We start from the raw sequence: 27,388 nt of genomic DNA, 5'->3' as shown, positions 1-27,388 counted from the left end.
AGGAGTTAGATACTAGCAGTAGGCTACGCAAATGGATATGAATTTCTATCATATTTGCCTAAAACCGTCCTCTCCATTTTAGTAGATTCACCATAACTTTTGTAAAAATGTATAAACATGACTCACCAATATGATGGCTTTCTCTAACTAACCTTCTCTCGGAATGTTCTCCCATCTAAGATTCTAGCCTAATAGCAAGAGGATTCTATCTTCTTATGACCACATGATCCATTATGACATCACTCCAAGAACGCAATAACTCATTCTCAATGCTTCACTGTGTACAACTACAGACTCCAAGTTCATTGTTTTATTTGTATTTATTTCACCTTTATTTAACCAGGTAGGCCAGTTGAGAACAAGTTCTCATTTACAACTGCAACCTGGCCAAGACAAAGCATAGCAGTGCGACAAAAACAACAACACAGTTACACATAAACAAACGTACAGTCAATAACACAAAGGAAAAGAAAAATAGAAAGATCTATGTACAGTGTAAATGTAGAAGAGTAGTGGAACTCACACAGCCACTACATAACAGAGATGTGTTGTGTTCCAATTAAACCAATGAGGCTTTGTTAGAGAGATCATTGATTATACAGTACTGGCCATTGAAGACGTTGTTTTCCTGAATGATCTACTGCAGTGACTAACTGGCACATAAGTTGATCTGTTTTGCAGCAATACAATTGGTAAGAAATGCATTCATTCCCTTTCAACATCCAAACTTCATGAAATTAACAAAAGCATAATTTTACAGTACTGTTTATGACCTGCTTGACCTTAAAATGAGGCCTCAAACGAAAGTCCAGAGAAAGAAGAAACACTGCCTCACGCCATGGAAGATTGAATTACAAACCACCTCCAGGAGAGTCTAAAGACCTACTGCACCCAAATGTACTAGGTGCTTTTAGCAATGCGGCTGTATTTACAGTACATACACTAACGTTGCTTTCAATTGTACTGGGTGGCACAACAACAGTCCGTGGGAAGCAAGAAGTTAAATACAATTTCATTTAAACTTACTGTGCCGGTGGGTAGGGCGTTGGACATTATGAAGGGGGAATATGAGACAAAATATCTAAAGGATAATATTATTGAACAGACATTAAAAACGTGGATCTGTAGTAGACCCACTTCCTCTCATCTTACCTCATGTCAAAATTAAACTCCCCCACAAGTTATTCATTTTTTGTCCACCTATGACAGAAGTGCAAGGACTATAAATGCTGCATAGAACATAGACTTGGCATCATTGTATCTGTTCTATTATAGCATCTGTGAGAGCACGGGCAATGCCATTGACCATCTCCATTTTGAAGTAGTCCATGTTCTTCTACTACTACTTTTATGAGTTGGCAAACAAACTGAAAGGATGCATACTGACACCTGGGGTGTGTTGTTTGAACAGATATAAAGCCAAGTTTGGCGATTTACTGCCACCTGCAGCTATGGAATGCTTGCTCACAAGTGTAATTCATTGGCTGATCCCTGCTGGTGACCTGGATGGAATTATGTGATCCTTCCTTAACTCCTAGGAAGTCCCACCCAGTTGACTACTTCGAAATGGTGAACGTCCTCAATGGTGCTGCCCATGCTAAAACGAGTCGCTTTTGGGCACTAGAGTCCTCTATCTATCTCTATGGGATAGAAGTAGTAGGCCTAACATGAAAGTTAAATAATAATGGTCCGTTTGAGTGTGTCTGAAGTTTTGAAAATACATAAGACTTATTTAATTGTATTTATTTTACCCATATATGGCTACACATAGGCCTACAATCATATTAATTCCATTTTATTTAAATATTTGCTCTCTAAACCTGCTCATCTCAAAGCCTCTTCTCCAGCACCAAAATTAGAATACGTCGTGACGCCATGCGTAATTTTCAGCCCTTCCCCTTTTGGTGAATGCCTAAGATACCGCTATCCAATTGTGGCAGTCGAAAACAGCAACATTGTTTCCTTATGTATAGAATGGTTCTCAGTAACCCGTAAATTACTAAAGAAATGCTTAGACTAAGATAATATTGTTACGCTCTCGAAATCACCCAGTGCGGTGGCTTACTGGTGAAGGCATGGAAAAACAACCGAGGTTATTGGCATCCCAACTCTTCCTGAAAAACAGCGTCTTCGAAGTATTGTTAAACGGTGTGCTTCTGACATGGAAAGAGATTCCGGACAATAAAAAAGTTGTTTCGGGCAGCATACATCACCCCTTCAAAGTCGGTAAGTGTCATAAGATAAACTGGGTATTAAGTGTGAAGATATATGCTACTAAAATACTCCGACTGAGGTCGAGGGACAGAGGTGATTTATAGCCTATAGTATGTCCTCTTTGTGAGATATATTCGCTGTCCACGTGACGTGCGCAGACTACGGTTAGTCTTAAAATATGTAAATTATTCGTTGCCCGCTGCTTTTTGCTGATGAAAGACAATACATTATTGTTATTGTCAACGAATGACATGGTATGTTAAAGCCTACAATATAGGCCTATTCGAAACCGACAGTGACAATTTAGTGCAGTCTTATTTTAATGTACATTTTTATTAGATACATTTTTATCATAGCAGCGAGACTATCCATTTCCCAGAACTAAGTTTTAAATGAACGCAAGTCAATTATGAGCTGTTGGATGACAACAGCGTCGCTATGTCGGGTCAATTGGATGGTACGCCATTTGTTCTTGGAGTTGTTCTTTATGAGTTGCCTGACATTTGTCATCACCTCATACGGTAGGGCTAATAACCACTATAGCGCCTGCACGGTAGCCTTCATGTTTTACGCATCCTTCATGTTGGCAGTCTATTCCCAGTACATTTAAACGCACAAAGCATCATACATCTAGGCTGTAAATTATGTATTAGTCTTTATTATAGGCTAATTAGATATAGTAATGTATTGATATTCAGATTGATGAAATTGTTATTATAGCCTACTATGTTACATGAGCCAACATGTCTGAATGGAATAGGCATTGTTTACTTACACAGGCAGCCCAATTCAGAAGTTTGTCACTAATTGGTCTTTTGACTATTCACATCAGATATTTTCACATTATATATTTTACAGGTCAAAAGACCAATTAGTGAAAAAAAACATCAGAATTGGGCTGCCTGTGTAAACTGAGCCATAGTACGACATCCCTTGTCACCTGAGATTCAGACAAGGACCAAACATAGAGACAGAGGACTCCTCTTTGTGTCTGTGGCATTATAGCATCTAACAGCATTAGCAGTGCCATTGAGGCGATCTCCATTTTGAAGTAGTCATTTTTCTTCTTCACGATCAGCTGATCTGTCAAGATGACCGTTGGACATGACTCCAGCAAGTTTACCAGGAAAGATCAGCCAATGAAGTGGAAGTCCCACCCAAATGCCTTACTCAAGGGTACATCGGCAAAGATTTCATCTAGTCTGCGCGGGGATTTGAACCAGCAACCTTTCGTTTACTGGCTCTTAACAGCTATGCTACCTGCCGACTCTGTTTAACTGGGTATGGTCTGTTGAATTAAATGTGGCAGTAGGCCTACCACCCCTGAAACCAGGCCTAAATGGAAATTGACTACTAAAAGCCATTTGGATATTCAAAGCATCTTATTGTGGTGAATTCAAAAGCATAGCCTACACTAGAGATATGAGGGAAAAGAGCGGGTTCACGCTCCTTATGGTCAATGATAGGCCACGTAGAATCTATAGGAATCCAAGGACAATTGTCGTCAACCAATCCAAACTATTTAGATTTCCAAGTCAGGAAATCAACAATATAACATGTTTGATGCTACTTTGGATATTTAATAACTCATCTAAAAATATTACGGAATTCTATAATTTTTATCCCACAGTCTGAGAGCAGCCTCTGTTTATTATTTATTAATACCCTTGAACCACCCCTCAGTAGCTCGAACAGTATCACCTTTGCAGTTTAGTCGATCGTTATCACAGATTGAGTTGCAGTCTTGTCTGCGGCCTAATTCTGTAGTAGACCCTGTGCCATTCAGATTCTCTCATTCTAACAAAGGACAGGACAGCCTCACCAAAAGCAAACACACCCATCACTTTCACTGTCAAGGGATAGAGGAAGGCCTAGCACGGGTCTTCCACAATGTAGTTCCTGGCACATGTTGTAATGTTTCAAACAGTCCAATGCAAACATGGGAGCCCATACATATTTGTATGAAGATGAACACTCTGAATCGGAGCTGAGAAGGGCATTCACTCATGATGTCACTCACCACACTATGATGGATAAGGGCCTGCTGTTCTGTTGACATTTTCCCTCTGCTTGCTTGGCTCTTTGACATTTCCATGGCGGGCTAATGCTAGCTAGTCTGATTTGGTGTTAGCAGCAACATGTGTCCTGCAAAGCAGGCCCATGACCTACCAAGGGTTTGAATTTCTCCCGCTCCTCATCCCCCAACCCAACTTTCTTTCTATGGCTGTTATTAGCGAAACCAGTACACTAGTTGCACAACTAGGAAAGATCCGGCTAGTGCATAGGACAACGGTGACTCGTGTTTTCCAGAGCAGCTCCATACAATATGGCTGGTACAGTATGTTGTTGATCTATCCTTGTTGTGAGGAGCTAATGGATTTCACTTATGTAATACTGTTCACTAAGTCATTGGGGTCAACCTTGGGGTGCAGTTTGAGCATCAGGGGTATGAGGAGGAAAGTAATGAAGAATTGCTCTGTGTGTGCTGTGTGTGTGTGTGTGTCAGTATATTTCAAAGGAGAGAAGATTATCTTCAAATATCAATTGTATTGATCTTCTCATTCAATGGAGAAACTGTCAAATGAGAATCTATGGTTTAGGGTCAAACTAGGTAGGTAGGCCTTGATGAGTACAGTTTGTCTGTGATGACTCAGCTTGGGATTCAATCTGAAACCGTGCCATTTAAAGGCCGCTACACACCCTACTCAAACAGAATGATGGAGCGCCGTATATGGTCCGTTCTAAAATTTGAGCCAAACAAAGGTACGTAGAAAACAAAGCTCGTTACCTGCAGTGTTTACCATGAATGCGATCTCTGCTAACACGGTCACATTGCCTTTTAAAAGCTGCCTTGTCTACTGGCATGATCATATTGAATACGGGCCTTAATGACATCATTTTCATTGACAACAGAGAGGAGTTGACATGATGACCCACAGCACTGGAGCAAAGGCCCTTCACTTCACAATCACTGGCGTCCCTCCCTCCCTTCAGTGTTGTGAATATTTTATGCCTGACCCATATCCAGATAGCTAGGTTAGCCTTTATTTTTGTTGTTTGTCTTGTATGTCTCGAGCTTAAGGGAGTCGGTAAGCATCGGTATCTACAGACCGTTTTTTCTTAGCTCGGCACAATATCATGTCGACTTATTCTGTGACTATGTATTAGGAACACCTTTCAAATATTGAGTTGCCCCCCGCCCTAAGAACATCCTCAAATTATTGGGGCATGGACTCTACAAGGTGTTAAAAGCATTCCACAGAGATGCTGGCCCATTTTGACTCCAATGCTTCTCACAGTTGTCAGGTTGGCTGGATGTCCTTTAGGTGGTGGACACAGGAAACTGTTGAGCGAGAAAAACCAAGCAGCATTGCAGTTCTTGACACAAACTGGTGCATCTGTCACCTACTACCATACCCTGTTCAATGACACTTAAATCTTTGGTCTTTCCCGTTCACCCTCTGAATGGCACACACACACTCCATGTCTCAAGTGGTTTTAACAGGTGACATCAATAAGGAATCATAGCTTTCATCTGGTCAGTCTGTCATGAAAAGAGCAGGTGTTCTTAATGTTTTATCTACTCAGTGTTTATCACTAGGAAGATGATTGTTGATATTAATAAACCATGACCCAAGGAGTTGATAACATTGGCCAACTAAGTATCTGAGAATCAAGTGTGTTATGTAGCATTTGCGATCAAATATGGTATGACTAACCATTATAATGTCCTCGGCTACAAAGGACCAATGGTGTACATTCAGCAGGCCAATGTTAAGACCTATATCTCTTACAGTGACATTGTTATAGCTGTAAGTTGTCATAACAAAATGAAATTATCCTGTCATACTTATGTGGTGGCTTCCCATGTGGACAATATATCTGTCTAGAGATAAAACGGACTAGTGACCTCCCTGTGTCGTTAGTTCTTTCATCTTGAGGCTGTCAGAGGTCTCTTCATTTATTTCAGAATGGATGGGCTTTGGCGTCGAACCTATTCATTTCAGGAGCTGGAAAAAGTCCATTAAATTCAGAGATATCTGATGTTCCAAGGACAAAAGTCTGGAAAATGAGCAATCACAAGCAGCTTTGTTGAAATAATCATCTCTCCAGACGAAAGGGGAATAGTCTTTGATAAAAACACTTTTTTTCGGGCTTAAAGGGTAAATTAGTTTCTACTTATTTCTCATAAGATTATTATTTTCCATTCTCCAGCTAAAAGGGATCAAACGACACAAGACCTTATCTCGGAGTAGATTGAAAGCTGGCTCCACTGTCTTCAGTGCCAAAATCTGCTGCATCTGAGAGAAACGCACGTTGAGCTAAGACAGAGAGGAAGAGGTCATGTGAGAGGCCCAACTATGCTGAAATCGGTCTCCTTTTCTGCAAGTGGAATTTATGTTTTTTCATAAAAAAAATATTTTTGGCCACCAAGCAAGGAGTTTTTGTATGGAGGTCAATGAGTGTCGAAGTTGACCAACAAAAGAAATGAATGGCTTATTTGTTACGTGAGGTTTATTTGATTGAATAGAAGTTCCATAATAAGGAGGACACGTGACATCCCTGCAACTTTCAGAAAAAAGTTGTCTCGACATGGATGTGCATATTCATGGTATGAGGCTAGTAGCATAGCTTCTCTCCATTGAATAAAGGCGCTCGATGTCAACAAACCTCATTGAGTATTCAAAAAAAGTATTACAATAAATAATGAGATGTATCTACCAATCCAAAGAAAGTATAGGCTGGAGCTAGACTGTCTTCTAATTTGAGGGTATTTTCATCCATATCGGGCTAACTTTTTGTACCTAGTCCCCCCATTTTAGGGGACCAAACGTATTGAGAGCGATTCACTTGTATTAGAGTAGTCAAGGGTTTAGTATTTGTTTCCATATTGCTAGCACACTGATTACATCAAGAGTCACTTTTGTTATAAATAAGAATAGAATGTCTCTAAACACTTCTACATTAATGTGGATGCTAACATGATTACAGATAGTCCTGAATTAATTGTGAATAATGATGAGTGAGGAAGTTAGCAGCTCAAATATCATACCACCAAGACATGCTAACTTCTCACCATTATAATAATGGGAGATTTGCGGGTCTTTTTTTTGGGGGGGGGGGTGATATTTATGCCTCTAACTTTCTCATCAATATTCAGGATTATCCATATTCATGGTAGCATTAACAGTAATGTCGTGTTTAGAAACATTCTATTCTTATTTACAAAAGTGACTCTAAAATGACACTACATTGTTTACTATTCATTTCTATTGTGCAGAACATCATCTGAAACACAAACAGCAAATGCATCAAACAAGTTTGTAGTGTGACAAGCTTGATTTAATCAATGCGTTCTAGGAATATGGGACCATATTAGTGGATTTCCCAATACTTCTGGTCCCCTGAAATGGGGGGACAATGTACAAAAAGTATTGTAATTTCTAAACGACTTATCCGATATGGATGAAAATACCCTCAAATTACAGCTTTAAAACTTTAACCTCGTAGTCATTTATATCAATTGAAATCCAAAGTGCTGGAATATGGAGCCAAAACAACAACAACATGTGTCACTGTCCCAATACTTTTGGAGCTCACTAGAGTGACTAGTTTGAAATACTTTTGGAGCTCACTAGAGTGACTAGTTTGAAATGCTTTTGGAGCTCACTAGAGTGACTAGTTTGAAATGCTTTTGGAGCTCACTAGAGTGACTAGTTTGAAATGCTTTTGGAGCTCACTAGAGTGACTAGTTTGAAATGCTTTTGGAGCTCACTAGAGTGACTAGTTTGATATGCTTTTGCCAGCTGTATTTGACGGGGTTCCCTTTGCTTGACAATGTTCCTATGTCTCCGATCAGATTTAAAGGACATAAAAGTTGGAGAGATTAAATGAAACCGATTTGCTATGAAGTGAATCGGTCTGGATTTTGAAGTTCATCTTGACGAGTATGCTTTTAAAGTAATTGCAAAAAGGTTCCTGTAGTGACAGGACACAGAACACCTTTGACCCCCATCTAGGCTTACATCAAATACAGTGAGCTGTTTGTGTAGTGGTGACTCCAGTGCTCCTAGTTGTAATGGAGTGTCGTGTGGTTTCTTGCCCTCAGCCAATGGTGATATTCCCACAGGGAATATCGCTCCAGAGTACAGGCCTCGGTGTAACACTCATTCTTTCGACGTTAAACGCAAATCCGACCATCACCCCTGGTGAGACAAAACCGCGACTCGTCAGTGAAGAGCACTTTTTGCCAGTCCTGTCTGGTCCAGGGATGGTGGGTTTGTGCCCATAGGCGATGTTGTTGCCAGTGATGTCTGGTAAGGACCTGCCTTAAAACAGGCCTACAAGCCCTCAGTCCAGCCTCTGTCAGACTTTTGCGGACAGTCTGAGAACTGATGGAGGGATTGTGCGTTCCTGGTGTAACTCGGGCAGTTGTTGTTGCCATCCTGTACCTGTCCCGCAGGTGTGATCTTCGGATGTATCGATCCAGCTGTTACACCTGGGCTGCCACTGCGAGGACGATCAGCTGTCCGTACTGTCTCCCTGTAGCGCTGTCTTAGGTGTCTCACAGTACGGACATTGCAATTTGTTGCCCTGGCCACATCTGCAGTCCTCATGCCTCCTTGCAGCATGCCTAAGGCACGTTCACACAGATGAGCAGGGACCCTGGGCATCTTTCTTTTGGTGTTATTCAGAGTCAGTTAAGGCCTCTAGTGTCCTAAGTTTTCATAACTGTGATCTTAATTGCCTACCGTCTGTAAGCTGTTAGTGTCTTAACGACCGTTCCACAGGTGCATGTTCATAAAAATGTTTATGGTTCATTGAACAAGCATGGGAAACAGTGTTTAACCCTTTACAATGAAGATCAGTGGAGTTATTTTGATTTTTACGAATTATCTTTGAAAGACAGGGTCCTGAAAAGGGTATGTTTCTTTTTTTTGCTGAGTTTTATATACAGTTGAAGTCAGAAGTTTACATACCTCAGCCAAATACATTTTAACTCCGTTTTTCACAATTCATGACATTTAATCCTCGTAAAAATTCCCTGTCTTAGATCAGTTAGAATCACCACTTGATTTTAAGAATGTGAAATGTCAGAATGATAGTAGAGAATCATTTATTTCAGCTTTTATTTATTTCATCATATTCCCAGTGGGTCAGAAGTATAGGTTTGAGGTCAAGGCTTTGATGGCCACTCCAATACCTTCACTTTGTTGTCCTTAAGCCATTTTGCCACAACTTTGGAAGTATGCTTGGAGTCATTGTCCATTTGGACGGCCCATTTGTGATCAAGCTTTAACTTCCTGACTGATGTCTTGAGATGTTGCTTCAATATATCCACATAATTGTCTTTCCTCATGATGCCATCTATTTTGTAAAGTGCATGAGTCGCTCCTGCAGCAAAGCACCCCCACAACATGACGCTGCCACCCCTGTGTTTCACGTTTGGGATGGTGTTCTTCGGCTTGCAAGCCTCCCCCTTTTTCCTCCAAACATAACTATGGTTATTACGTTCAAACAGTTCTGTTTTTTTCATCAGACCAGAGGACATTTCTCCAAAGAGTAAAAGTTTTGTCCCCATGTGTAGTTGCAAACCATAGTCTGGCTTTATTATTATTTTTTATTATTATTTTTTTTTAAATGTATTTTTTATTTATTTCTAAATAATAACAATTACAACAATACTGAATGAACACTTATTTTAACTTAAAATAATACATCAATAAAATCAATTTAGCCTCAAAATAAATAATGAAACATGTTCAATTTGATTTAAATAATGTAAAAACAAAGTGTTGGAGAAGAAAGTAAAAGTGCAATATGTGCCATTTTAAGAAATCTAACATTTAAGTTCCTTGCTCAGAACATGAGAACATATGAAAGCTGGTGGTTCCTTTTTTAACATGAGTCTTCAATATTCCCAGGTAAGAAGTTTTAGGTTGTAGTTATTATAGGAATTATAGGACTATTTCTCTCTACGATTTGTATTTCATATACCTTTGACTATTGGATGTTCTTATAGGCACTTTAGTAATGCCAGTGTAACTGTATAGCTTCCATCCCTCTCCTCGCAACTACCTGGGCTCGAACCAGGAACACATCGACAACAGCCACCCTCGAAGCATCGATACACATCGATACTCCACAAAAGCCGCAAGGGGAACAACTACTCCAAGTCTCAGAGCGAGTGACATTTGAAACGCTATTAGCGCGCACCCCGCTAACTAGCTAGCCATTTCACATCGGTTACACCAGCCTAATCTCGGGAGTTGATAGGCTTGAAGTCATCAACAGCGCATGAAAGTGCTGTTTGAATGAATGCTTACGAGCCTGCTGGTGCCTACCATCGCTCAGACTGCTCTATCAAATCATAGACTTAGTTATAACATAATAACACACAGAAATACGAGCCTTAGGTCATTAATATGGTAGAATCCGGAAACTATCATCTCAAAAACAAAACATTTATTTTTTCAGTGGAATACGGAACTGTTCCGTATTTTATCTAACGGGTGACATCCATAAGTCTAAATGTTCCTTTTACATTGCACAACCTTCAATGTTATGTCATAATTACGTAAAATTCTGGCAAATTAGTTCGCAATGAGCCAGGTGGCCCAAACTGTTGCATATACCCTGACTCTGCGTGCAATGAACGCAAGAGAAGTGACACAATTTCACCTGGTTAATATTGCCTGCTAACCTGGATTTCTTTTAGCTAAATATTCAGGTTTAAAAATATATACTTCCGGGCCTCCCGGGGGCCGCAGTGGTCTAGGGCAGTGCTAGCTGCGCCACCAGAGTCTCTGGGTTCGCGCCCAGGCTCTGTCGCAGCCGGCGGCGACCGGGAGGTCCGTGGGGCGACGCACAATTGGGCTAGCGTCGTCCGGGTTAGGGAGGGTTTGGCTGGTAGGGATATCCTTGTCTCATCGCGCTCCAGCGACTCCCGTGGCGGGCCGGGCGCAGTGCGCGCTAACCAAGGGGGCCAGGTGCACGGTGTTTCCTCCGACACATTGGTGCGGCTGGCTTCCGGGTTGGAGGCGCGCTGTGTTAAGAAGCAGTGCGGCTTGGTTGGGTTGTGCTTCGGAGGACGCGTGGCTTTCGACCTTCGTCTCTCCCGAGCCCGTACGGGAGTTGTAGCGATGAGACAAGATAGTAATTACTAGCGATTGGATACCACGAAAGTTGGGGAGAAACATTTTTAAATAAAAAAAATATATATACTTCTGTGTATTGATTTTAAGAAACGCATTACTTTAGCTTATTTGAGCTGTTCTTGCCATAATATGGACTTTATCTTTTACCAAATAGGGCTATCTTCTGTATACCACCCCTACTTTGTCACAACACAACTGATTGGCTCAAACGCATTAAGAAGGAAAAAATTCCACAAATTCCAGGTGACTACCTTATGAAGCTGGTTGAGAGAATGCCAAGAGTGTGCAAAGCTGTCATCAAATCAAATGTATTTATATAGCCATTCTTACATCAGCTGATATCTCAAAGTGCTGTACAGAAACCCAGCCTAAAACCCCAAACAACAAGCAATGCAGGTGTAGAAGCACGGTGGCTTGGAAAAACTCCCTAGAAAGGCCAAAACCTAGGAAGAAACCTAGAGAGGATCCAGGCTATGAGGGGTGGCCAGTCCTCTTCTGGCTGTGCCGGGTGGAGATTATAACAGAACATGGCCAAGATGTTCATAAATGACCAGCATGGTTAAATAATAATAATCACAGTAGTTGTCGAGGGTGCAGCAAGTCAGCACCTCAGGAGTAAATGTCAGTTGGCTTTTCATAGCCGATCATTAAGAGTATCTCTACCGCTCCTGCTGTCTCTAGAGAGTTGAAAACAGCAGGTCTGGGACAGGTAGCACGTCCGGTGAACAGGTCAGGGTTCCATAGCCACTGGCAGAACAGTTAACTGGTGCAGCAGCACAGCCAGGTGGACTGGGGACAGCAAGGAGTCATCATGCCAGGTAGTCCTGAGGCATGGTCCTAGACAGGAGAAGTACTCCAGATAAAACAAACTGACCCTAGCCCCCCGACACACTACTGCAGCATAAATACTGGAGGCTGAGACAGGAGGGGTCAGGAGACACTGTGGCCCCATCCGATGATACCCCCGGTCAGGACCAAATAGGAAGGATATAACCCCACCCACTTTGCCAAAGCACAGCCCCCACACCACTAGAGGGATATCTTCAACCACCAACTTACCATCCTGAGACAAGGCCGAGTATAGCCCACAAAGATCTCCGCCACGGCACAACCCAAGGGGGGGCGCCAACCCAGACAGGAAGACCACGTCAGTGACTCAACCCACTCAAGTGACGCACCTCTCCTAGGGATGGCATGAAAGAGGCAAAGGGTGGGTACTTTGAAGAATCTCAAATATAACATATGTTTTGATTTGTTTAACACTTTTTTTGGTTACCACATGATTCCATATGTGTTTCCATGTCTTCACTATTATTCTACAATTTAAAAATAAAGAAACCCTGGAAGGAGTAGATGTGTCCAAACTTTTGACTGGTAGTGTGTGTGTGTGGTGATGATGATTATTTAAAATAATTATTATAATTGGTCGTTGCCACTTTAGCTGTGCCATTATGCCGCTGCTAAATGCATATATGGGAAACACTGCAGCTGGATAAATGCAACCACTCAAATTTATATACAGTTTGTGGAGCAAGGAATGACCCAATTATAATTTTTTAAGCTATACAATGTTAGTTTAGAATTACATTGTTTACAAACAATGAAGTTAACAAGCTTATATTTTAGTTTTGGGTGAATTAACCTCATGAGGCATATGAGTTAAATTCTTCAAGAATCAATGGCTATATAGCATTACTTTAGAAGTCAAGTCAAAAGTTTGATGTGCTGTACCAATCCCAGGCTGCCCCTTTCTTGAATTGCTCTCTGGTGACCATAGCATGTTGCTACCATTGGCCTTGCCTCTGTCGTGTTTCTCAGTTAGGTCCTCTGAGACATTACTGACACCATCAGATTAGTCTCTCTCTTTGAGGCAATCATTAGCCAGATTGGTTTGCTGCTCCTAAGAAAAAGCCATACATATCAAAGTGACTGGAGACGTGCACTTTAGCTTCTGCCTGATTGTCTGTGTCTTAGCTAAACTACCTTTTCACTCAGACCAGAATCCAAACTTGACATCTGTGCACATAACTCTAGTTTTCACGCAAATCGTCCGTGGATGTTGTATGACGATGACTTCTGGCCTTTTCCTGATGTTTCTCAATCACTCATCTGTGTTTTGATTCTTCCTCGCACTAAAACACCTCTCCAAAACACCCTCTCCCTCCCTGCATGTTGTCCCATAGTCCGTGTCCTCGTGGTGGCGTATTAAGGCAGGGGTTCCCAAACATTTTCTCTCAGGCCCCCTTCCAGCATTGGGGAACATCCCGCGCCCCCGACGTCTATTTTTATGGGCACAAGCACTGTTTATGACACACACTGTTCACACCCCCTCGTTGGTGGAGAGAATTTTGCAGGTTTAAGCTTATTTCCTGCAATTCTAACACATTTTGCCATGGGGGGGGCAGAGAACATTTTGCAGTTTGAAAGCAAATTTTGTTGCAATTCTACACAGTTTGGCATATCTAATGTCCATATCTAATGTCTAAAATCTTTGGGCTAAAAAACCCAGCAATTTTTTTTTTAGCTCATGGTCTAGTTATAAATAGCTCTCTAAGGTATGCAATGACTGACATGATGAGGAAATCTGATTCACTACCCAATTTTGAAATGTGCAATTCCTGCCGACCCCTCGCACCTCACTGTTTTTAGGGACAGGGATGGTGCCTCACAGTAGAGGCCTTCACGGGTCCAAAAAGTTTATCATACAGACCCGATATGCATGAATCTATATTTTTTTATATAGATAACTGTTCCAAACGGACCCGAGAACCACTCGACCCATTGCATATAGGCCTGGTCGGCTCCAGACTCGATCCGAGTGAGGGAAGCAGCAGAAAAGTACATTTTTAAGTAACCAGGGCTGATAGCGCGAGGAAGAAAGTGGTGACTCTCTAGCAGGTGCCGTGCTGTGTGTAGGCTAAAGTGAGTGAGTGACTCAGGGTGCAGGGAGGGAGACGCAGCAACCAATAAAGCCAACTTGCGCTATAGTAGACTAATAGCTGCCAGATCTAGGTTATTTATCATCCAATAGGATTACGTAGTACTTGTCTTGACTGCATCAAACCGGGATAAGCTAGCTAGCTAGGCTAATTGTGGCTGCATGCACTTTCTCGTCCTATACAGTTACAAACAACATCTCCATTCAGAATATTAAGTAACAGCCTACCTGTTGGCTGTTGGTCGTTGTAGCCTATCCTTGCTTTTTAACTTTGAATTCCATCTTCCATTGATTAGATATCTCTTAACTTTTGCCGCACACTGAGGCTCTATGACTGTAGCCTGTTGTTGTTTTCATGACTTATGATTGGCCAACAACAAGCTACACACATCATTCATGAAAAGCAAGAGCAGCAGCATCAATTATATAAGCACCTGCTCCCTCGCCTCTCCTCTTCTCTCCCCTGTAGCAGTCTCGTATGGGTCCTTCCGGACATGTCAGGTAAAATTGCACATACCCATTAAAATCAGATCAGACCCGTGACATTAGTTAGAATTCTGGATCTGGACCCTCTCAGGTATTCGTGTACAGGTGGATCCATGAAGACCTCTACATCAGCTTGTTGAGCCAAGTCACTCCCGCCATACCTCTCCTCCCAAGTCACTCCCGCCATACCTCTCCTCCCAAGTCACTCCCGCCATACCTTTCCTCCCAAGTCACTCCCGCCATACCTTTCCTCCCAAGTCACTCCCGCCATACCTTTCCTCCCCAGGTCACTCCCGCCATACCTTTCCTCCCCAGGTCACTCCCGCCATACCTCTCCTCCCCAGGTCACTCCCGCCATACCTCTCCTCCCCAGGTCACTCCCGCCATACCTCTCCTCCCCAGGTCACTCCCGCCATACCTCTCCTCCCCAGGTCACTCCCGCCATACCTCTCCTCCCCAGGTCACTCCCGCCATACCTCTCCTCCCCAGGTCACTCCCGCCATACCCCTCCTCCCCAGGTCACTCCCGCCATACCCCTCCTCCCCAGGTCACTCCCGCCATACCCCTCCTCCCCAGGTCACTCCCGCCATACCCCTCCTCCCCAGGTCACTCCCGCCATACCCCTCCTCCCCAGGTCACTCCCGCCATACCCCTCCTCCCCAGGTCACTCCCGCCATACCCCTCCTCCCCAGGTCACTCCCGCCATACCCCTCCTCCCCAGGTCACTCCCGCCATACCCCTCCTCCCCAGGTCACTCCCGCCATACCCCTCCTCCCCAGGTCACTCCCGCCATACCCCTCCTCCCCAGGTCACTCCCGCCATACCCCTCCTCCCCAGGTCACTCCCGCCATACCCCTCCTCCCCAGGTCACTCCCGCCATACCCCTCCTCCCCAGGTCACTCCCGCCATACCCCTCCTCCCCAGGTCACTCCCGCCATACCCCTCCTCCCCAGGTCACTCCCGCCATACCTCTCCTCCCCAGGTCACTCCCGCCATACCTCTCCTCCCCAGGTCACTCCCGCCATACCTCTCCTCCCCAGGTCACTCCCGCCATACCTCTCCTCCCCAGGTCACTCCCGCCATACCTCTCCTCCCCAGGTCACTCCCGCCATACCTCTCCTCCCCAGGTCACTCCCGCCATACCTCTCCTCCCCAGGTCACTCCCGCCATACCTCTCCTCCCCAGGTCACTCCCGCCATACCTCTCCTCTATAGTGGCCTTTATTTACACTCCTTAGCCAATGGGGTTGTTGGCACCTCCAGCAGCAATGGTGAACTTGGTCATATAGTCTTTGATAAATCTCACAGTACTGACATGTTATTAACATGTCATAGGTCATGGACGGGTCATGGACAGGTCAATTAAATGGATAAGCCTTCCTTTTCGACTGTGCTAATTGGTAGCATGTCCTGAGCAATGCAATGCATAATAGCATTTGTGATTCCTTTGTCTTTTCTATGTTTGTTTGTAGGGCATAAACGCTGTCAGTGTTGACTGCTTCGGGCAAACATCCCTAGATTGGCTGGTGCTCGAGGGGTGTTTATCAATACCGTGGTGCACACTCAAACTTCCTGCATGTTCCTAAGAGTGATTTTTCTTCAGATGTTGAAAAAGGTTTGTCGTATTACCAGACTTCGTAGCCACCTGTCTATGGCACAATATCCCCCGAACATTGCTCTGCTCTTTGTCGGACTTCAAAAAGCCAAACCACCAAATTACTGAAACAGTTGAACCCTTTTTATCAGTAATTTCTTCGTTGGAATCTGCTCCTTCTCCATGGCTATCACTGCCACTGTTTTCACCTACATCACTCATTTTTCGTGGTTATCAGTGGCTACTCCATCACTCGAGATGCTAAGTGGTTTCTAGTGGGCGTATACCTCTCCACGTGCATATTGTCACTTCTCTGTACATTCCTGCTGCGTCACAGAGGTGAAATGGACTGCTGTACCTAATTATTCTATATCGACATTATTAAAAATGAATCTAAACATTTTTATATAGTTATTGAGGGAAGTAATTACCTCTAATTATTGATATTGATTTATCGCCCAGCCCTAGCTGCCAGTTGAGGACTTGTGAGCCGTCTGTTTCTCAAACTAGACACTAATGTACTTGTCCTCTTGCTCAGTTGTGCACCGGGACCTCCCACTCTTTCTATCATTAATGAATGATCAACACAGAAGTCTCACGAGGTCATTAATGTTTCCCTGATTTCCTATAGAGCTGTTATAGAACTGCTGTAGGCACAAAAACAAATTAATGCAGACTCGGCTCATCATAATGACTTCAGGAAAAGGGTGGTAATAACAGGCACCATTAATGTAGGAGTTGCCCTAACAATATGGTATTGTTTGGTCCATAGTGATTGATCTAATCTTTCTCCAAATGATCCCCTTCTATTATCCATCAGTAGTGCTTTCTATGTCAGGAGCGGTCAACAGCTATACAACACTAATGGTTCTCCCCCTCCTTGCCTTCTCTGTCCAACACTAGCTCCACCCTAATGCTGAAATCAAACTGTTAATAGCCCATTAGAGCTCCCATCTCATCACATTAACTTTATTAGCATGAAGCTATCCAAGCTGTAATTGATACAGCCAGCCAAGTTTGGTTGGGTAGGTAAAAAAGGGCTTGAGATCCTGGCACATAGTCTCTCTCGTTTTGTGTGTGCTTTCCCCTTTTCCAATACATTTAATTTCTAAAGGGTAAATCTCTAGTTCCTGCCACATTGTGACAGATTGATTTGGTGTGTTTAACAGGTACCAGCCACAGCGTGTCCGTGTCTGAGATCCTAGCAGTCCGGGAGCTTGATGTGGACGGCGGGACGAAAGATGGCAGGTGGCAGAAAATGCCCCAGAAACTGACTGAGGCCTATCCATATGCATTCATAGGTACAAATTGTTGGTCATTTAGAGCAATCTACAGATAATGGATTCAATATGTAGTGTGATTACCCATAAAAGGTTTATACAAATATGTCCATTCAATAGAGAATTGCTTCTGAAAAACGATAGTCCAAACCCCATGTATTTACCATATACACTGCTTTCAGAAAGTATTCATACCCCTTGACTTATTCCACATTTTGTTTATACAGCTTGAATTCAAAATAGATTAAAATAAAAATGCTCACCCATCTACACACAATACCCCATAATGACAAAATTAAAACATGTTTTAGAAATTGTTGCAAATTTATGAAAAATGAAATGAAATATCATTTGCAAAAGTATTCACACCCCTCAGTAAATACTTTTTCTTTCAAAAAAATCTTCAAGCTCTGTCAAATTTGGTTGTTGAACATTGCTGGAGAACCATTTTCAGGTCTTGCCATAGATTTTCAAGTAACTTTATGTCAGAACTGTAACTCGGCCACTCAAACATTCACTGTCTTCTTGGTAAGCAGCGCCATTCTACATTTGGCATTGTGTTTTAGGGTTTTGTCCTGCTGAAAGGGTAATGAATCACCCAGTGTCTGGTGGAAAGCAGACTGCGCTTAGCTCCGTTTCTTTTTTTTATCCTGATAAACTCCAGTCCTTAACGATACAATGCAGCCACCACTATGCTTGAAAATATGAAGAGTGATACTCAGTAATGTATTGGATTTGTCCCGAACATAACACGTTTGTATTCAGGACAAAAAGTGAATTGCTTTGCCCCTTTGTTTGCAGTGTTACTTTAGTTCCTTGTTGCTAATATGTTTTGGAATATTTGTATTCTGTACAGGCTTCCTTTTCACTCTGTTAATTAGGTTAGTATTGTGGAGTAACTACAATGTTGTTGATTCATCCTCAGTTTTCTCCTATCACAGCCATTGAACTCTGCAACTGTTTTAAAGTCACCATTAGCCTCATGTTGAAATCCCTGAGCGGTTTCCTTCGTCTCCGTCAACTGAGTTAGGAAGGACGCCTGTATCTTTGTAGTGACTGGGTGTATTGATATACCATCCAGTGTAATTAATAACTTCACCATGCTCAATATGGTAGATAATACCGCAATGTAAATTTGTTTTGTTAAGCCTCTGTACCCTGTCACCCCTTCGCGTCCCCCTTCCACAGTGTCTTATGTGGAGAGAGCGAGGCAGCACCGCTGGCGGTGTAGTGACGTCACCTTCCACTGTTCAGAGGGGGCGCTGTGCCAGCACTGGATCCAGACCATCAGAGAGCAGCTCACAGCACTGAGTATGGCTGAGTATTACTGACAGTGAATATGCTTTGTGAAGTCTGGTTGCAAGGCTTACTCAGAATTGAGAGTGGCCGTCATTCTGTTCTGTTAATCAGTAGTGCTGAGCGATTAACCGTCATTTCATATTTCTTCCAGTCATTAAACAACTCTTTGACCGTCTGTTCAATTACTTGAATTCCATCTAGTTCATTTTTTTTATGTGAGCCCAGAGTGCCATTTCTCTAGAGAGAAATTAAATAATTCATGACAGAAATCAAGTAAACTATGTGGGACAAGGGGCTGAAGGGAGTTGTCATTTTCATTAAGCAAATATTCAACCTAGTTCAGCTCAGAAACATGATAATTAACTACAATCCAATTGTGCCAGTTTTTTTTCAGTTTTGGACAGAGATAAGAGAGGTTGCCAACATCAGTCTAAAATAAGCCCAATGTGTTTCTATGTTCTTAATTTGGACCTCAACTTGTCGCCTGCCTTTGACAACAACTCTCATTGTTAGGCCAGAGACATCATTATATACAGATCTCTGGACGGATGCACTTTTACGCTTGCTATGTTAGGTTGGATGCACACAGAGAGGAATGTACACAATGCTGAGAGGGACAGAGACAGTTTGAAAGTATGCCTTATCTACTTTGAAGAACTTGTAAAAATGATTTTGTCAGACAGCTCTGCAACATAGGCTACTTAGGAAGGCTAGCTAAATAGAATGACTAGACAGTACAGTATGGGGAGCACAGAGATAATGTTAGTTTTGGCTCGCTGTCTGCTACTACCTGAGCAGAGATGAGATGACGTTAAGGAATGAAAAATAATATACACAACTGATATTTGATTTCATTGTAATTTCCTATTTTTCTATTGATGTCTACCAATGTGGACCTGACAGAGACAATGGAATATTTTCAATGTTTTGGCAGTTATTTCATTTTTTAAAGCATTAAATACATTATCGAAAAACGTGATTATTTTTTCAATAATCAAACCGACCTCAAAGAGCACTAATTGTTCAGTACTATTGCTCAGCCTAAGGCCTAGAAATTGATCTGGCAAAAAAACTTTCACTTGACTTTTTGCAGCTAACAGACCCAAGCATTTGCTGGTGTACATCAACCCTTATGGGGGCAAGCAGCAAGGCAAGTGCATTTATGAGCAGAAAGTTGCGCCTCTCTTCGCCTGTGCCTCCATCTCCACGGACGTGATTGGTGAGTTCCTGCCAAAGACATTAAACATGCTTTAATAAAAGATGAGTCTTTATGGGCCAAGTCAAATTGTTCACTGTAGGCTAATGGGCACAAGCTCTCTCAGGCCGCACAGGAATATGACATCATTTACGGCCGCAATCCATCATCCTAGTTCCTTATTGGAAAGGATGATTGTCGATGAATACTGGATTCCTTTACATCCGGTTTACTTCTCAGACTTAAGAAAGACTGTGGACATTTGTGGCTGTGCAATTTCAAAGTCACACATTCTGACGAATTATACACTGCTCAAAAAAATAAAGGGAACACTTAAACAACACAATGTAACTCCAAGTCAATCACACTTCTGTGAAATCAAACTGTCCACGTAGGAAGCAACACTGATTGACAATAAATTTCACATGCTGTTGTGCAAATGGAATAGACAAAAGGTGGAAATTATAGGCAATTAGCAAGACACCCCCAAAAAAGGAGTGATTCTGCAGGTGGTGACCACAGACCACTTCTCAGTTCCTATGCTTCCTGGCTGATGTTTTGGTCACTTTTGAATGCTGGCGGTGCTCTCACTCTAGTGGTAGCATGAGACGGAGTCTACAACCCACACAAGTGTCTCAGGTAGTGCAGTTCAACCAGGATGGCACATCAATGCGAGCTGTGGCAAAAAGGTTTGCTGTGTCTGTCAGCGTAGTGTCCAGAGCATGGAGGCGCTACCAGGAGACAGGCCAGTACATCAGGAGACGTGGAGGAGGCCGTAGGAGGGCAACAACCCAGCAGCAGGACCGCTACCTCCGCCTTTGTGCAAGGAGGTGCACTGCCAGAGCCCTGCAAAATGACCTCCAGCAGGCCACAAATGTGCATGTGTCAGCATATGGTCTCACACGGGGTCTGAGGATCTCATCTCGGTACCTATTGGCAGTCAGACTACCTCTGGTGAGCACATGGAGGGCTGTGCGGCCCCACAAAGAAATGCCACCCCACACCATGACTGACCCATCGCCAAACCGGTCATGCTGGAGGATGTTGCAGGCAGCAGAACGTTCTCCACGGCGTCTCCAGACTCTGTCACGTCTGTCACACGTCTGTCTTCATGTCACATGAAGAGCACAGGGCACCATGTGGCGAATGTGCCACTCTTGGTGTTCTCTGGCAAATGCCAAACGTCCTGCACGGTGCTGGGCTGTAAGCACAACCCCCACCTGTGGACGTCGGGCCCTCATACCACCCTCATGGAGTCTGTTTCTGACCGTTTGAGCAGACACATGCACATTTGTGGCCTGCTGGAGGTCATTTTGCAGGGCTCTGGCAGTGCACCTCCTTGCACAAAGGCGGAGGTAGCGGTCCTGCTGCTGGGTTGTTGCCCTCCTACGGCCTCCTCCACGTCTCCTGATGTACTGGCCTGTCTCCTGGTAGCGCCTGCATGCTCTGGACACTACGCTGACAGACACAGCAAACCTTTTTGCCACAGTTCGCATTGATGTGCCATCCTGGATGAACTGCACTACCTGAGCCACTTGTGTGGGTTGTAGACTCCGTCTCATGCTACCACTAGAGTGAGAGCACCGCCAGCATTCAAAAGTGACCAAAACATCAGCCAGGAAGCATAGGAACTGAGAAGTGGTCTGTGGTCACCACCTGCAGAATCACTCCTGTTTTGGGGGGTGTCTTGCTAATTGCCTATAATTTCCACCTTTTGTCTATTCCATTTGCACAACAGCATGTGAAATTTATTGTCAATCAGTGTTGCTTCCTAAGTGGACAGTTTGATTTCACAGAAGTGTGATTGACTTGGAGTTACATTGTGTTGTTTAAGTGTTCCCTTTATTTTTTTGAGCAGTGTACTTCTGACGAATTAACTATACAGCTGTTCGGGTTAATATCAAGATACTGATACAGTATTTGAACAGTTGTATAAAAAAAAATCTACAGTGGGTGTGAATGTTTGTACATAAAATCAAACTATTCCTTTGGCTACAAATTGTTACAATGTCTAACAATTAGAGAAGAGAAAATGTCTACTTTAGGGCTACTTTAGGACCTACCATCGCAGACTTCTTTATGGAAAATGCTTAGTCGATATATTGCTCCAAGCGAGTGAATGATTACTCCCTAAGTCCAAAATATCGATTTATGCAACAAATTAGGAAGACATCATGCGACATAAATTAATCAATTGTAAACCTGTTCAAGTTGACATTTCAAGTGTATCCCAACTACAGGAAGCACTTGGAAGACAAACGTGAAGCATGCTGAGACGTCTAACTCTTTCCTGGTCATTTGTTGTCATAGTTACAGAAAATGCCAATCATGCCAGGGACCACCTGAAGACAGAGGCGGAATTAAAGAAATATGATGGGTGAGTCGAGGATGGAGATGTTCTCAATGTCATTGTCGCTATAGTAATCAAAGGTCTGTTTTAAAGACCTCTTTGTAGTCTGGTTTTCAGCCCAACCGTCACTAAATCATATTCAACCAATCACAGTTGAACTAAAAACACCCCGGGTCAAATATATTCATCTCAAACGACAAACAAAAAGATCTGTTTTGTTGTTCTGACCTCTGTGTTACATGACCTTTGACCTCTATGCAGAGTGGTGTGTGTGGGCGGGGACGGCATGTTCAGCGAGATAGTTCACGGCCTGGTCTCTCGAACACAGATGGATAACGGAGTGGACCAGAACAGCCCGGAGGAGAAGCTGGTACCCTGTACTCTCCGCATCGGCATTATACCCGCAGGTTAGACAAGACCCCACGCAGACGTTCACAAGCACATGCATGTACACATTCTATACACGCCATCTGCAATCATTCTCCTCTCTTGGTGTCTTGACAATATAGAATCTTATTTATATTTAATATTTTTGATTTAATGTAACAATGTTCTTGTCTATAGCTATTCTGTACTCTGTCATTTGTTTTATGTGGAAGAGTAGCTCCTGCATGTGCAACAGCTAATAGGATCCTAATAAAGTAAAAACACACACACCACTATGTTTACACAGCAATGATCACATCATAAGCTATCAATAGCTCAGTTTATGACATGACTGCGTATGTTTACAAACTAATGTCAACCATGAGGTCCATTTCATGTACACTACACTATCTGTGTTGATTTCCGCGTTCCATTTTTCCATCAACAAGACAATGATACATTATGTTTCTGACTACAGAGACAAAAGCTAGCAGTGTGTGTGTTTGTAATAATGATAGTTTGGTGGGTGCTTATAACTGTCCTCTCATACATGTACAAGTGTGTACTAATATGCATGCGTGTATTAGGTGTGTGTGTGTGTGTCTCACACACACACACCCTGGCCGTGATCCCACTCTCCAAGTGTATTGGGATATGCAACAAAAAATAAAAAACATTTCCAATACACACATGCATATTAGTACACACTTGTACATGTATGAGAGAGGACAGTTATAAGCACCCACCAAACTATTATTATTATTACAAACACACACACTGCTAGCTTTTGTCTCTGTAGTCAGAAACATAATGTATCATTGTCTTGTTTTGTGTGGTATCCAGGTTCAACGGACTGCATCTGCTATGCCACTGTCGGCATCAATGACCCTGTGACCTCAGCTTTACACATCATAGTGGGTGGGTGCAGTTATCTACATTGAAATATTAACAGCACTTCCAATTAAATTGCCTTTTAAAAATAGTGTAACTGACATTTTTATACAGCACAGACTAGTAGCATAAGCCTTCGTTATCACTGTTCCAGGTCATTGCTGGAGCTTCATTGTGAATAGAAATGTCTTGCGTTTGTCACTTCTATGTTATCGCTATGGCACACTCAGCTGACCAACAAGTGATAGCCGTGACCTAGTTATTGAAAGCTTTTGAGATAAGAGGAAACTGCTGTAGATCAGGGTGGGTGGATGGGTGTGCAGGTTTGTTTTTTATAGTAAAAGGACATATTGTGTGTCATCACACCTCTTTAGGACACTGTACCCCACACATACAGTATCTGTGGAGGATCACTCATACTAGACATGGGGGGGTGTCTTCACAGGAGACTCCCAGCCAATGGACGTGTGCTCGGTCCATCACAATAACACATTCTTGAGGTATTCCGTCTCCCTGCTTGGATACGGTTTCTACGGCGACGTGCTGGCAGACAGCGAGAGGAAACGCTGGATGGGACCAGCCAGATACGACTTTTCAGGTGGGTCAGAGGAGTAGCTTTAGCTGTTTTAGGAAATACCACCATTGGTACTGTTGCGGTAGTCTGTTGCCATTGCTAGTGAAATGGCATGATGTCGTTTTGTGCAGGTTTTAAGACGTTTCTGACACATCACCACTATGAAGGGGCTGTGTCTTTTCTACCAGCAACTGACACACTGGGAACACCGCGAGACAAGGCCAGGTGTAGAGCTGGGTATGTAGTACTGTACACGTACAACCTGTTGTGTAGTTTAGTATTACATGTTTGTCTAGATGGTGCAAAGGAATTTGCTCACTTGGCTAGCCAACTCCATTCCTGCTTTCCAGGTGCTTCATATGCCAGCACGACGGGCAGCTGTATTCAGGGGATTCCCCAGAGGAATCCAAGACGGCTCCAGATGTCTCAGACAGAGGTAGGTACAGTATCTCTGCCTCAACGCACATATGGCCTCGACTCTACACACCATGGGTCTCTAATGAAACCTGCTCAATGTTTTCACCACAAAGCCCCAACCTCTGTTTCTGCTCTGTTTCTGCTCTATCCCAGAATATGAAATGGAGTGGGGGGTAGTCAGAGGGAAGTTCCTGGCCATCAACGCGGCCAGTATGAGCTGTGCCTGTCCCCGTAGCCCCAAGGGCCTATCCCCCGCCGCCCACCTTGCTGACGGCACCACCGACCTCATCCTCGTACGCAAGTGCTCCCGATTCAACTTCCTTCGCCACCTGCTACGCCACACCAGCAAAGACGACCAGGTAACCACACTGGATAGGGCTACTGTGGGTACTCCAACCCGGGTCCATAGCATAGCAGTGTTGGCATGAGATGGTTAACTCGCCACTTTCTTGTATCGGGTATTTCACTTTCTCACTTCTGTTCCTCCCCCTTCAGTTTGACATGACCTTTGTAGAGGTGCACCGTGTGCGGCGCTTCCGCTTCACGCCGCGCCACTGCCAGAACGACTCGGAGCTGGACTTGAGGGAGAACGGCAAGCAGCTCTTCAGCCAGATCTGCCGGGACCACCCGGCCTGCAGCTGCAGCCCTGCCTATAGCAGCTGGAACTGTGACGGCGAGATCCTCCCCCACGCTGCCATTGAAGTCGGGTATGCACCCCTCTACATGGAAATATAGCACACTTCTAAAAGTTTATTTTCTGCACTGTGCTGTCTTCAACATTTGAAATTAATTCCTGCCTTAGTTTTTTTCCCTGACAATGTTTTCTTTGTCTCCTGCCCTGCCAGAGTTCACTGCCAGTTGATCAAGCTGTTTGCGCGAGGGATCGAAGAGCAGCCTTTGTTTGAGGACCTCGCCAACCCCCCGTGTGCACTCTAGGTCCCCTCGCCCCTCCGCTGCCCTACCCTATCAGTCACTGGAACAGTCCTACAGCGTTTCAAAGGCTGCCACTGCTGTCACTTCCCTTAGCAATATAGAGATGTTAAGCAACACTTAACGTGCTGTTCAACATCTGTAGAACCTCCGTTTGCACGTGTTGAAATGTATGCTGCTCCAAATGATGAAGTATTGGTACAAAGCTTTGTTTTGTTTATTTATCCATTTGGAGAAACCAAATATTAAAGGATGTTTGAATGATTCTAGCTGCTTGCCTTGTTGGATGTTATTTCCCTGCACCTAAAAAGAATGAATTTGAATACATTTGTGTGGATGATAGGCTATTGGATGAACCAGCGCACTCTCTATGGGTACCAGATGCCAACTAGCCTGTCACCTTAATGTGGTAATTTTAATACGTCCTATATAGCTACAGTATACCACCAGACTGGCTAGAGTCACACTGAAAACTCAATGTACTGTAGCGTGTCAACAGTTTATGCCCTGACACATGTGACTTGGTAGCATTAAAATAGACGCAGCTGGCTCATTTTTCCCAGGCTATTTCTGCCATTGCTGCGATGTCATTCCATGTTAATATGCTGTGGTGTCTGAGGTTGCTGTCAGAAAAGTGTTGTGTATTTGTTGCACTTGCAGTGCTTGGTGTCCTGCGTATCATATTGCCGTCTGCACACACTGTTCTGGGTGTCTTTTCCCCGCACTGTCGAGCTGGCCTTGCTGGTGCGACCCTGCACTGTCGAGCTGGCCTTGCTGGTGCGACCCCGCACTGTCGAGCTGGCCTTGCTGGTGCGACCCCGCACTGTCGAGCTGGCCTTGCTGGCGCGACCCCGCACTGTCCAGCTGGCCTTGCTGGTGCGACCCCGCACTGTCCAGCTGGCCTTGCTGGTGCGACCCCGCACTGTCCTTGCTGACGCGATTCATTTCATGGTTGTTCACTTCTTCATTTTTTTATTATTGTTTTTAATCTGACCAAAATACTAGTCAACTGTATGCTGTGGTGATGCATTCTGGTTTAGATGTCATGCTGCTGTGGTGATGCATTCTGGTATAGATGTCATGCTGCTGTGGTGATGCATTCTGGTTTAGATGTCATGCTGCTGTGGTGATGCATTCTGGTATAGATGTTGTGGTGATGCATTCTGGTATAGATGTCATGCTGCTGTGGTGATGCATTCTGGTATAGATGTCATGCTGCTGTGGTGATGCATTCTGGTTTAGATGTCATGCTGCTGTGGTGATGCATTCTGGTATAGATGTTGTGGTGATGCATTCTGGTATAGATGTCATGCTGCTGTGGTGATGCATTCTGGTATAGATGTCATGCTGCTGTGGTGATGCATTCTGGTATAGATGTCATGCTGCTGTGGTGACGCATTCTGGTATAGATGTTGTGGTGATGCATTCTGGTATAGATGTTGTGGTGATGCATTCTGGTATAGATGTCATGCTGCTGTGGTGATGCATTCTGGTATAGATGTTGTGGTGATGCATTCTGGTATAGATGTCATGCTGCTGTGGTGATGCATTCTGGTATAGATGTCATGCTGCTGTGGTGATGCATTCTGGTTTAGATGTCATGCTGCTGTGGTGATGCATTCTGGTATAGATGTTGTGGTGATGCATTCTGGTATAGATGTCATGCTGCTGTGGTGATGCATTCTGGTATAGATGTC

General features: G+C 43.6%; 1 protein-coding gene across 1 annotated transcript; it reads left to right on the top strand.

The window, feature by feature from the left end:
- Nucleotides 1–1,875: 1,875 nt before the first annotated feature.
- LOC129855025 (ceramide kinase-like) lies at nucleotides 1,876–25,960 on the top strand. The gene is made up of 13 exons (XM_055922273.1): nucleotides 1,876–2,226; nucleotides 17,559–17,690; nucleotides 18,858–18,980; nucleotides 20,062–20,187; nucleotides 22,474–22,540; nucleotides 22,775–22,920; nucleotides 23,723–23,797; nucleotides 24,216–24,368; nucleotides 24,476–24,581; nucleotides 24,695–24,780; nucleotides 24,915–25,120; nucleotides 25,257–25,468; nucleotides 25,607–25,960. The coding sequence occupies exons 1-13, from the start codon at nucleotides 2,076–2,078 to the stop codon at nucleotides 25,695–25,697; spliced, it is 1,674 nt and encodes a 557-aa protein (XP_055778248.1). The 5' UTR covers nucleotides 1,876–2,075; the 3' UTR covers nucleotides 25,698–25,960.
- Nucleotides 25,961–27,388: the final 1,428 nt, after the last annotated feature.

Source organism: Salvelinus fontinalis, chromosome 5 (genome assembly GCF_029448725.1).
Source record: "Salvelinus fontinalis isolate EN_2023a chromosome 5, ASM2944872v1, whole genome shotgun sequence".
Lineage (NCBI taxonomy): Eukaryota > Metazoa > Chordata > Actinopteri > Salmoniformes > Salmonidae > Salvelinus > Salvelinus fontinalis.
The sequence above is the reverse complement of the archived record's forward strand: the minus strand, read 5'-3'. Positions and strand labels throughout refer to the sequence as shown.